The sequence below is a fragment of the Branchiostoma floridae genome, chromosome 16, assembly GCF_000003815.2.
Source record: "Branchiostoma floridae strain S238N-H82 chromosome 16, Bfl_VNyyK, whole genome shotgun sequence".
NCBI lineage: Eukaryota > Metazoa > Chordata > Leptocardii > Amphioxiformes > Branchiostomatidae > Branchiostoma > Branchiostoma floridae.
This window is the reverse complement of record NC_049994.1, coordinates 1038647-1050876: the sequence shown is the minus strand read 5'-3', so window position 1 is coordinate 1050876 and position 12230 is coordinate 1038647. Positions and strand designations below refer to the sequence as shown.

The following is a 12230-nucleotide window of genomic DNA, read 5'->3' as shown; positions in this document are numbered from 1 at the left end:
TATGACAATCTGTGACAAATAGCAATTCACAGTTCATCAAAATCAGTCTGGTCAGTGTAACTGATAAGCTAGTAGATGAAGCATTTCGACATTTTCAAGTTGAATGTCATGGGGGAGTGCAGTGCAAAATGAGGATTGGTTTACATATATAACCAAGCAAACAAGCATCCAAAGAAACAAATTAGTCAGATTTTATTCTTATTCTTTATTTTTATCTTGTAAGCATCACATCATTACATCAACATTTAAACCATCCATTGAGAGACTATGACTACATTGTGTAAAAACATATGTTTGGCCTCTTAAAACACACATGTATACACAACCTTTCTGCAGCATTGAGCCCACGGTCATATATCACCCAAGTTCTCTTTTTTAGTTGCATATCTGTAAATATTGAGCACAGGGGTGATGGTGGGAGTCCTGAAGTCAGACTCCTTACACGTGAAATAAAATGGTTGCTTCACAAGATTTGACCCCTTCATTGCTTCAAAATGCAGCATATCTTTTCAGGAACCCCAGGCTCAATACTGCTGGTCCATAGGCTGGAATGTTTGATTTAGTGAGAAGCATATTAGGAAGATAGGTAATTGTTTGAAGTTTAGTCACAACTATGTAATATAAGGTTAGACTTCATTATAAATACGAATCTTAGACTTATTGCACTATTTAGTTTCTATCGTAGGTAATGTTATGGCTTTGTGGAACACACAGTGCACATCTACATGAATGATGGCACGGGAAGTGTTATTGCACTTGGAATATCTACACAAAACCTGTGGCAATTAGGTAAAAGACAAGGGAATGTTTCCTACAGTAACTGTGAACAGTAGAATAGGGGAGTGAGCTAGTCTACATGTACTATAGTACAGTGTTGGAGTGAGTGTTACATAAAAAAAAAACTTTCTCAAAAATTACTTTCAAAGTGCTACTTCCCCTACTGTATACTTGTGCTAATGTAGAAAATAAAGCAAAATAAAACTTGAAACATGCCACTACTTACTGGCAGTTGCATCTACATCAACATAACAATTGATTACAATATTCTTTTATGTAGCTAATTTTAACACACTCTAGTCTTTTTCATAGTTCATATTCCACATTTCTTCATTTAAAAAAATCCTTTGTCTTGCTAATATATGTTTGTTTTGAATAGTTGTACGGTAGTGCCCTCGATTTGACCGACCTGTAAAACTAAGGAGAGAAAAAAAGGAAAAGTAGATAATCTATTTGTTAGAGATACTATCATTACTTTTCTCGATATTCTTTAATCCACAATTGCTAAACTTGTGTGAAAATGCACACCTTTGTGCATTTGTATTTCTGCATGCTCCATGTAAGTGTTAAACATCACATATATACATGCTGAAGGATGCAGCACTATATAGATCTATAAAATATGGCAACAAATTAAATACTGTCATGTCTATAGTAAAATGAAATATTCCCCATCATAACATTTATATCCATAATCGCAATATCACTCATGCATAATATCTACCTCCTCACATCTCTACATAAGTCATTGCTAATATAGCAATAAAACAAATTGACAAACACTAATAAAATATAACTTTGAAAATATGTATTTTACAAACTACAGTATATAAGTACAGTACAGTTTTCCTGTTCATGTATTGAGAAGGTCTGTTTACCACCTGTAAAACTACATTCAAATCCTTACTCTATCATGACACAAAATAGTGCCAAAGGTACAACACAGAATCATAAAGAAGATAACTTTTTGACTTCCATGTGCTTTGATTTACATAGTAGTTAAAGTATATGTGAACTTACACATTCATGTAATGTTACCTAGTCTATAAACCAGATTTAAAGCTGTCCTTATTAAGGATCATGCCAAACTTTAGTGTCCTGATCTTATCATATACACAACAGCAACTTCTGTACTTAACACAATGCATCTTTAAAAGTTACAAGTAATAAAAACATCATTTTTGCCGGAAAGTGCTGCATAGGGAAGTTATGGACATTAAATCCCTGCTGTTTGCAGCACATATATTTGGCCTCCGTCCGTCAATATCAACAATGTTAAAACCCAGCACAAAGGAGACACAACTCTACAGACATACATGCATGTCCCTCTGTTTTACATTCATTTATAGCATCATTATTACAGGGTAATTGAGGTTTTCAGTCACATACACATTTTTCCCAAGATACAACTAGGTACTACTATAAGATACATGTCATCTTCGATCACGATGGACAACCAAGACTGAGCGTCTGTTCAACGTAGTAAAAATGTTTCTCCGTTATAATCACATGTAGACAAAATTTCATCCTGTGAGTGTGATACATTCAGACAAGAACAGACTCTTATCTACATGTAGTGGCAATATCTTGGGTAAAGTGTTTACTGAATCAGGAAAAACTATGACATAGCTCAGTAAGCTACGTGTATTCTGGAGGGAAGTGAAATGTAACTTTATCTACCCTCCAAGCAATCTGTTTGCCAAAACATTCCCAGACTTATCTGCAGAGACTCCAGGGGGGGGGTGTGAGATGTAATCTCCATCAGTATGACTGTCCACAGCCTGTCTCAGTGCTGAGGCCTGAGCTAGGTTATGGTCAGATTTGCACTCAGGTCTCCTGAGCTATCAAATAAAATTACTATTTCAACTTCAGACAAGAGTTTGGGGACTTTTATATGTACCTCCATTAAATATCTAGCAATTTTGAAAATTCTTTAGATTTCATCACCTCTGTGAAAATGGAGATATTGTAATAAGTTGGCATGTTGTTTGTCTTGGTGTGTGTCTACAGTTATGTGAATATTTCAGACTGGCAGAATACATGTGTATCCATGTAAGTCAGGAGTGGTGTAATGCGGGATTTGGCTTGTGTATAAATGGTGCTTTGGCTCAAAGCCAGGAAGTGCTTATGTGCAAGTGGAACATTTTTGGTAGAATGGTCAAAAGTCATACATGTGTACATGCAGTTGTATCATATTGTACATGTATATGAGTGATGGATATAAAGTATGTGACGGGGTTTTGTGTACAAAGTCTACAATGTACATGTATGTTTCTGGTGTCCCTGTTAATGTTGGTGTATCCATAGTTATTTGAATACACCATCAGTAGATTACAATGAAGTGTTTGGAAGAATGACCTCAAAGGTCAGATTCAGGAAGTGGTAGTTCAGAGTTGGTAGAACAAGTCTTTAATCAGACATATGTCGGGCAGCTCCTTCATTTTCGTTCTTCAAAGCCAAAGCTTAGAACTTAGTACTTGACAACAAAATTGTAAACCTACCTGAATAAGCACTACTTTGTAAATTCAAACAAATTCTCTCATATTAGGAATTTTAGATAATAATTGTAATATATGATGTTGATAGCTTGTGTACAGGATAATGCGAATAGAAATGTAATTTGTCAAACAGTAATGTATTGATTGTGTATCCTATTCTCTCCCAAGGTAAGTCCTTTATAATAGTTACCCATTAGTGGGGTTCCCTGGGCTGGGCATATGCAATGTCTGCATGCACATGTTCCAGCCAAACCAACAAATAAATGAATATACATATGTCTGATTAAAGACAAGTGTTGTAATGTTAAGGGACTTGTGTTTAGTGTTTAGGACTGATGAAGTTTGGCTCTTGAAGTGTTGTAAGGAATAAAGATGTATAACGTTACATACATGTATATAACGTTATAGAAGAGAATATTATGTGCAATTACAAGATAAAGATAAAGCAAGAAATTTACAAAAACAATACATGTATTTCATGAAGCAAAAATATCAGAAATAGTGGAATGCTAATCTCCAAGCAGATCCTTCAGTTGGCAAGACAGTATCCATGGGCCGAAACAGTATCTAGGGCCAACCTGAGATCTGCCGGCAGTCGGAATGATTAAAGGGAATTAACATGTATCAAAATCTACTGGATTTCAGAAAAAGATACCCCATAATATTCATTTAAATTTGCAGGAATTGCACTCTGCAATATCAATATCTGGTGAGTTTCACATGAATCAGGCTGGTAATTTTTAATACCTTCTGGATGGACAATAACCTGCCAAATAATTCCTCCTTACTTTTGGTATTTTGTACTTTACAACACGACTACATGTCCACTTACTCTACTAAGAATTAAGTGTATTCTGGGAATAGCTAACAGATTAAGTTGAAACATACAGTTTGTTTCCAACTTCTTTTGTCACCATTTCTGTGTAAGGTTATGTTGATTTTATTATATGGATGACACCTGTGTGAAGGATCAATTTTCGGCCATTTTGAAAACCAAATAAAAGGTTTTCAACCATAGCAGGAAAATCATACAAAGCAACTGCAAAATGAGCAAAGATTTGCCGTAGAATGCAAAAAAATATCAGAAAACGTCTAATAATGTCATAGAATGGTCAATTCCAAGGTCATAGAAGTAGATATGAAAGAACAAAAATGAAGGATCTCTAAACATACTGTGTTTTCAGTCATTTGTTCAGCTTTCCTCACCACTCAGATTTCATGATGAAGGCAACTTTTTTATTTGCCAAACATTTTTTTTATCTGCATGCTCGCATCAGTTTTGGGGTTCCCAGAGGATGTCATTCATATAATCAAATCAACATGGCCTAATTGAAAAATGCAAGATCTGAGAAGTCTTTTGAAGGTATTGTGCAGCAATAGACAAAACAATATAGCTTAGCTTCTGACGAAGTACAGTTATGGACTTTTGTAGAATCATTAGCAAGGAACAATCTTAAATGAAGAAACAGAATGGGCATCTATTGACTTGCCGTTCTTAGTTCCCATCCGTCAACTAGAAAACAGCAAAGTACATGAAACCTTGCAGAAGCAATCAGGTTATAAGGAACATCAATTGAAACATACCTGTTGGGACAGCTGACCAAATTTCATTGCAAGGATGGTGAAAACAGAAGGAAAACCTGGCTACCAGCAAGCGACATTCAATTATATAAGATTTTCATGACAAATGGAGTGGGACCAATACCGCATCATGGAGAGTGACTGACATCAGTTGTGTGGTAGATTAAAACACTCTGCTGTTACAGGACGGCACAAAAACACAGGAGGATACACGAGTGGTCGACATATTGCATCAGTGGTGCACTGCCCCAGTGTATGTAGTTGCCAGTAGAATGTCATCAGGAGACGGCTCACATGGCTTGGGTCATCGCTTCTTGAACAGGTTGAGGAAGGATGCCTTACTGGATGCTGGAGGCGCCATCAGCATTGGCACTTGGTTCTTGTGAGTGATGGTGACCTGTTGGTACAGATAATATGGGCTTTAACACATGTACACTGGATCAAGATAATAACCTGGAGGTAATACAAGTGAGCAGTGGCCATGAACATCTGTGACACCTTCACACCAGATGAAGATGATGTATTAAGGGTGATGACCAGGAGATACGAGGGGTAATCAATAAGTTCTCGGCCTCACCCAGCAATAATAAGCACAACTCAGATTTTGAAGCATAGATGTCAAGTTGTATAAGAAAAGCTTCAAATGTATAGGCTATTTGTTGGTACTTTTTTAACTAACCTTTTGTAATATGAATACAATCTTGTAATAAGAGTTCGTAATATAGGATGTAGTGTCCTCCATTCAGCATTTGTTAATCATCATGTGTTCACTGCTCACCGCTCGCCACATAATATATTACCACTTTAGGCCACATTAATTCAATTATAAGAGTGACATCCTCTGCAAACCCCCAACCTGATGCAAGTGTGTGAATAGGAAAAAGCTTTGCCAAAAAAAGTTCATTACAAGTGTCCAGGAAGGTAAATCAAATGAGTAAACACATGGAGTATTGTATACCAAACAAAACATTTTTGTTCTTTCACATTTCTTGTTTGACTCTGGAATTGACTTTGGCATGATATCAGTACCTGTTTTTTTTGCAATTGCCTGCATATATTTGCTCTCTTTTGACCTGCTCTCTACGACATATCGTACTGTATGGTCAAAAACTTCTTTAAATGGGCAAAAATTGCTGTGTGCACAGGTGTCATTCATATATTATTGAGCAAATCAACAACATTAAAATCAATATAAAACAATTGTGCATATGGTATGGACATACCACACAGGGGGGCTGCATCCATGGTTCACCATCAATCTGCATGGGAAGTCTCTTGTGTGTTCTGGACAGAAACAAAATTTAATGCTATTATCATTACTGCTGGGACAGCCATGGTACAATAACTGTTCTATCACACCTACATGGCCTAGTGTCACAGAAGCAATGGATTCTCAATTTCTTGACAAAGGCTGGACTCGATCAATTGAAGTCCAATTTTTTTAGTTTGAAATTACAGTCTAACTCAAGAGGACAATTACATTCTGAGGCACACAGATTAAATACGCATACATACAAAAACATAATTATTAGACACAAATACACACAAACATGTACATTACAAAAATTTTAATACAAACATGTATAACGTTACACATATATGCTATTACACAAAAATACACACAGTCACACATTACATGTGAGCACACACATGATATTTGTACAGTCACACAAAAACATGTGTCATGATCACCAGCACACACATATATACAATGTACACATAAACACACAGTCACATACATGTACACACCAACACAAGTCCTCCTACCTTAGAGTGAGTGATGAACACTGTGCCACATGTACACACCAACACAAGTCCTCCTACCTTAGAGTGAGTGATGAACACTGTGCCACATGTACACACCAACACAAGTCCTCCTACCTTAGAGTGAGTGATGAACACTGTGCCACATGTACACACCAACACAAGTCCTCCTACCTTAGAGTGAGTGATGAACACTGTGCCACATGTACACACCAACACAAGTCCTCCTACCTTAGAGTGAGTGATGAACACTGTGCCACATGTACACACCAACACAAGTCCTCCTACCTTAGAGTGAGTGATGAACACTGTGCCACATGTACACACCAACACTAGTCCTCCTACCTTAGAGTGAGTGATGAACACTGTGCCACATGTACACACCAACACAAGTCCTCCTACCTTAGAGTGAGTGATGAACACTGTGCCACATGTACACACCAACACAAGTCCTCCTACCTTAGAGTGAGTGATGAACACTGTGCCACATGTACACACCAACACAAGTCCTCCTACCTTAGAGTGAGTGATGAACACTGTGCCACATGTACACACCAACACTAGTCCTCCTACCTTAGAGTGAGTGATGAACACTGTGCCACATGTACACACCAACACTAGTCCTCCTACCTTAGAGTGAGTGATGAACACTGTGCCACATGTACACACCAACACAAGTCCTCCTACCTTAGAGTGAGTGATGAACACTGTGCCACATGTACACACCAACACAAGTCCTCCTACCCTAGAGTGAGTGATGAACACTGTGCCACATGTACACACCAACACTAGTCCTCCTACCTTAGAGTGAGTGATGAACACTGTGCCAGTCGCCTGCAGGCGTTTCTCAGCCCAGCCTTGATCTGTCCCATCTCCATGGCTCCCTCCAGTCCAACAACCTCCAGCATCTTGTCACCAATGTCTGAAACGGGAGACTACATACAGGAACCTGTGACACAAAGAAAAACCTCCTGTTTCCACTGATAGGGTGAAGAACAGAGGCTACATACTTACAGTACTGGTACTGGTACTGGTTACATTTTATACCTGGCTTTTATTTTGCTACATGTGTAATCTATGGAAGTACCCGATCACTACAGGGTCCGATGGTACATGACTGTATTTGCATGTGCACCAGTTTTGTTCTTCACAGATGTACATGTAGCTGACATGGAGATGGCCATTATACATTTTGTATCTTCAAGACATTTTGCCAGATAGATAAAAAAACTTATACCGTACAATGGTCAGTCAAGCAGATACTTTGAACTTCCCGTTTCATTGTGTCTGACTCACCCATGGGACAGAGTAAGATAAGGCCAGAGGAATGTACAGTGTCAGTGATCAAATGAGCAGCAATTAAAAAAAGTTTTTGGTGCATATTTTTAATGGAGTGCAGCTTCATTTTTATGTTTAACATATCATGAATCTGGCAGTGCTATTTGATGTGCTCTTACTGTGCTGGGTTCCAAACTACAGTTTGAGATCCACTGCCAAATTCTTTAGGAAAGAATTTTGGATAAAATTTGATGCAGAGTTGAAGCAACTAAACTTGAAAAGCGAACATTTCAAAAATGCAGCAAAGGATGACAATGCATGGTGCTATTTCAAATATTATGGTTGAGAGTTTTTTGAGAAGGACATTTTGAGAAATATCATGTACAAACAATGATTTTGTTTGTCTGAGAATTTCCTGAAACAAAAGTTGTGGGAGGAGTTGTGGGCTGGAGTACCCAGATGTCCCCACCTTGTATTGCAAACTGCAGGTCACCAGAACCACTGCTGACGGACAGGTGGTCTTGTGTCTTGTCTCGTTTTTTCAGTTGTTTGCGGAAATGTTTGCTCCTCTTCTTGGCCGATGAATTGTCGCCCCAAAGGTTGGACCCGCCATAAATGGACGGGATATTGAGGATGGCCACACCCTCCAGGGAACGTCCACTGCCCACGTCCAATGACATTCCATCACACTGAAACAGACATTCAACATCCAATACTGGGAGTGAAAAATCCTATACTACTACACAAAACATGAGGTTTGAAAAGTGTTAAGTATAGACAGTTGAAAGGAGACTTGCAATACATCTTACATTTTGGTTTCTAAGTTAACCATAACTTGGTTGGCTACAAATATATCTACAATTACCTGTAACAGAATCACTAGTTCTTTGAGCAAGTCAAAACAGCCTATTGCCAGTATTACCATACATGTAGTAGTACAAGTAAAAGGTATAAAAATCAACACACCTGAAAATCTTAGGGATCTTGACCAACTACTGAAGTTGTCTTACATGTACTTAAACACTCTGAGCTGTCCTGATCTTACCTGTATCTCCAAGTCTTCATGTAAGTGCTTACAAGTCGCAGATAGTGTTTCAGTTGTCCCAAATTCAAAATACCACAACTTGTTTTTCATCCTGGGTACAGCATAAAAGAAAAATATCATCAGTTACTGTGATTTCATTAACTGAGCTATTGTTGAAAAATGTAATTTGCCATAAAAGCCTGTACTCATCAACAGAATTGTAAGGCTTAGTTGGAAAAGTACAAATCAAATTCTAGCACTACTATCATATTGACAAATTATACATTTTACAAAATTTGTATACATTACTCTATCCATGTAACGTTACAGTACTACATATTCATGTTTATGACAGTCTCTACCACAGATTGCAGTTTGCAGTCTCGATGTGTGATAAAAACCAATGGAAAGAACTATTCCTTTGTCACAGTAACAAATAAAGGTTTCCTCTCTGGCTAAATTGGCCTTTTGACTACACATAGCTGGGTATGAAAGAATTCTAAATGTAACTTCATGAACCATATGGATGGTGTCAGTGAATTCCATTGCCCCTAACAATATATATAAGAGAAAATACCGCACAGCACAACAAACTTCTACACGTATGAAACAGTACTTAGTCTATGTTTTTCATGTGCATAATGATCAAAGCTAAATATTTGACATATATTTGCGCATATTGACTTCTACATTGTGATCGTCAGTAAAACGGATTCAAAAATATTTTATTGAGTCAGAAACTTGAACATAAATATTATTGAAATTAAATTAAATACATGGAATAGGCATCTGAAACTGATTTTAGACCACAGAAGACTTAACATAAATGTTATCCTATAATTGAAGTATATGTGAGTTGCCTTGTTGAGCTTAAATTGAGCATAGGAAACAGTGTTTTCAAGGATGTTGTCCATCTACCTTAAGTGTACTACAGCAACACATACAGTACAAAACAATCCAAACAGCATTGTGACCAGCAGCATTCATGTATGACTTTTGTCTTTCATCTGAGAAGCCCTAGCAAAGTACATTTTGTTTGGATGCTGTCGTAACGTAAGAAAAAGTAGCTTTCTCACCTCCATGCTTACCATCTTTTAATCATGGTTACAACATGCCAGCTTTGTAAAAAAAAAACTACACCAACACTAAATTGCTGTGCCTTGTATGCATGGTGTTCCACAGACACCTGCCTGTTGTGGTGGGAACTGCAGCTGTGCTAGAACTCAGATGTGTGTGGAAGATAAGAGAGGTTTGTAGTACCTACTGTTGAACTTCTCAGGATGCTTCTCTCTCATCAGGTGAAATCGGTGTGCTATAGATGCATCCTAGAACATAGACAGCTCAAAAATCTTTCTGCCTTCAATGCTCACTTAATGATTAATCCTGCAAGTAGTACATCTTACAATTGTGTGCTTTCTATTCTCCTTGAATTATCAGTCTTAGGCAATCTGTAACAATCTTGTAACATATGTTTACTGTTTGAATGTAAAAACATGCAGCATATTAAGTGATTGAAAGAAGTTGACGAAGTGTCCTAGAACTCTACTTAGTTTGTACTATGATCAACTACCTTACCCTTTACACTATTGGGTGTGTCATGACTAACTAACTGTCAGCCAATCAGAGAAAATGTCTTTGTGATGTCCAAAGGAAAAGCTTCCGCTAAATAAGGCATGCCAATTGATTAGCATTCTTGACCAAGACGGTCGTCTATGGGCATACCACAAAGTTCAAGCAAAGCAGTTTGACAGTCCTTTTTTTCTGCATCCAAACTTGTTTCAAGAGTACCAAATTTGAGATAGAATAATAGAATATAGAATCTGTGGATAAAGGACTATCTCAGCATCACTGACGACTACCTAAAAACACTTAGAAACCATCATCTTATTGCTACAAAGCAATTTTGTCAGGCTGAGCCTATATTCCTGCCATATTGGAAGTGAAGTTGCATATTGATTGGCATGTGCCAAATAAGGCAAGCTCATTGATATCTATATGCAAGACTGGTCAATAGTGCCATGGGCAGGTGATTAAGCAGAGGTAAGGCCTCAGCAAGTCAATTTTATGGATGACATCCTATGCAGTATGCAAAAATAATGAGATGACGCAAAATAAAGATGGGTAAAAAAAATAAGATGGCTAATTTTTTTAAATAGACAACATAAATATCGTAACAAGATTTGAAGTGACAAAAAAGTGGCATCACAACTAACAACTGAAGGCATTCATTCCTGTATTTCACAAGTGTAGTAAAAGTGATACTAGTGTGGTACACTGGTATCACTTGCCAAGTTGGCAACTACATTCCTGGCTTCCATATTGGTTGCACTTTTACAACTATGCTATAGTAACTTCTGCAACAGTTACTATAGTCATGGCTACCTCCCTAGTGTCATTTTTACAAGCATAATTATTCGGCTACAACACACTATTTTTATCCATTTCGGTCTATCTAACCATGAAGAGAAAAAAAATCTTTTCTTTTTTTCTGAAATCAGGCGAAAATTTATGAGAGCATGACGTCATCCATAAAATTTACTTGCTGTGGCCTAAATCTATTATGCAAATTCTGCTCTACATATGAGAATGGTAAACTGTAGGCACCTCATTGTATATTCTACATTGTATAAGTAAATGTGTAACAGACTTTGAACCAAACTACAGTGTACATATCATAATAAACTATAATCAGCAAGGGCATTTCTGAAGAGACAATAGTATAGAAGAGAAGATAGCCCACCACGCCAATGGAGAAGTAGTTGTTGATGATATTACATGGTACAGGGTCTCCCTTCTCATCCGAGTGGTTAGTGATATCCATGTGCCAGCGGTCCATCATCACCACACTGCTGCGCTCAATCTCATGCAGAAACTTTGTCAGACTGCCACCTTCATATCCTACATGTACAGACAAGTGAGACAACAGATGAAGAGGGCCTAATTTACATGTAAGTATGGTGGTTTCTATCTATCCAAAGTTTAACCTTCTCTCAGTCCACTGAGGTCCAGACCTATGTAACCACATACCAGGGATATGATTCAGTAATATAAATTATTAAACCACATCACAGACACAGGCAATGGCTAGAAGCAAAAGCCAAATACCTTTTTCATTTAGTCATTATGTGTCGTGACAAGAAAGTGCTGCAGAAGTATACATGTACATGTACCTACCTCCTCCCCATCTCAGACACCTGGCCAGGTCATTCCCTGTCCCCAGGGGCAGGATGGCCACAGGAGGGGGCTGGGCAAACTGCATCTTATCTGCGATCAAATACAACACTGTATCATTCTTCAAATCAAATGGT

At 37.7% G+C, this 12230-nt stretch overlaps 1 protein-coding gene across 4 annotated transcripts in view; it reads right to left on the bottom strand.

Annotated features, from left to right (window-relative positions):
* Nucleotides 1–4761: 4761 nt before the first annotated feature.
* Nucleotides 4762–12230, bottom strand: part of LOC118403912 (diacylglycerol kinase beta-like) — a 79015-nt gene continuing 71546 nt past the window's right edge. For all 4 annotated transcript variants that reach the window (XM_035802778.1, XM_035802776.1, XM_035802779.1 and 1 more), the window contains 8 exons: nucleotides 12097–12186; nucleotides 11663–11820; nucleotides 10183–10247; nucleotides 8944–9034; nucleotides 8368–8587; nucleotides 7422–7542; nucleotides 6080–6140; nucleotides 4762–5253 (listed from right to left, as the gene is read on the bottom strand). In XM_035802778.1, the coding sequence (XP_035658671.1) occupies nucleotides 5161–5253; nucleotides 6080–6140; nucleotides 7422–7542; nucleotides 8368–8587; nucleotides 8944–9034; nucleotides 10183–10247; nucleotides 11663–11820; nucleotides 12097–12186 (899 nt within the window). In that variant the 3' untranslated portion in view covers nucleotides 4762–5160. The remainder of the gene's footprint in view (nucleotides 5254–6079; nucleotides 6141–7421; nucleotides 7543–8367; nucleotides 8588–8943; nucleotides 9035–10182; nucleotides 10248–11662; nucleotides 11821–12096; nucleotides 12187–12230) is intronic.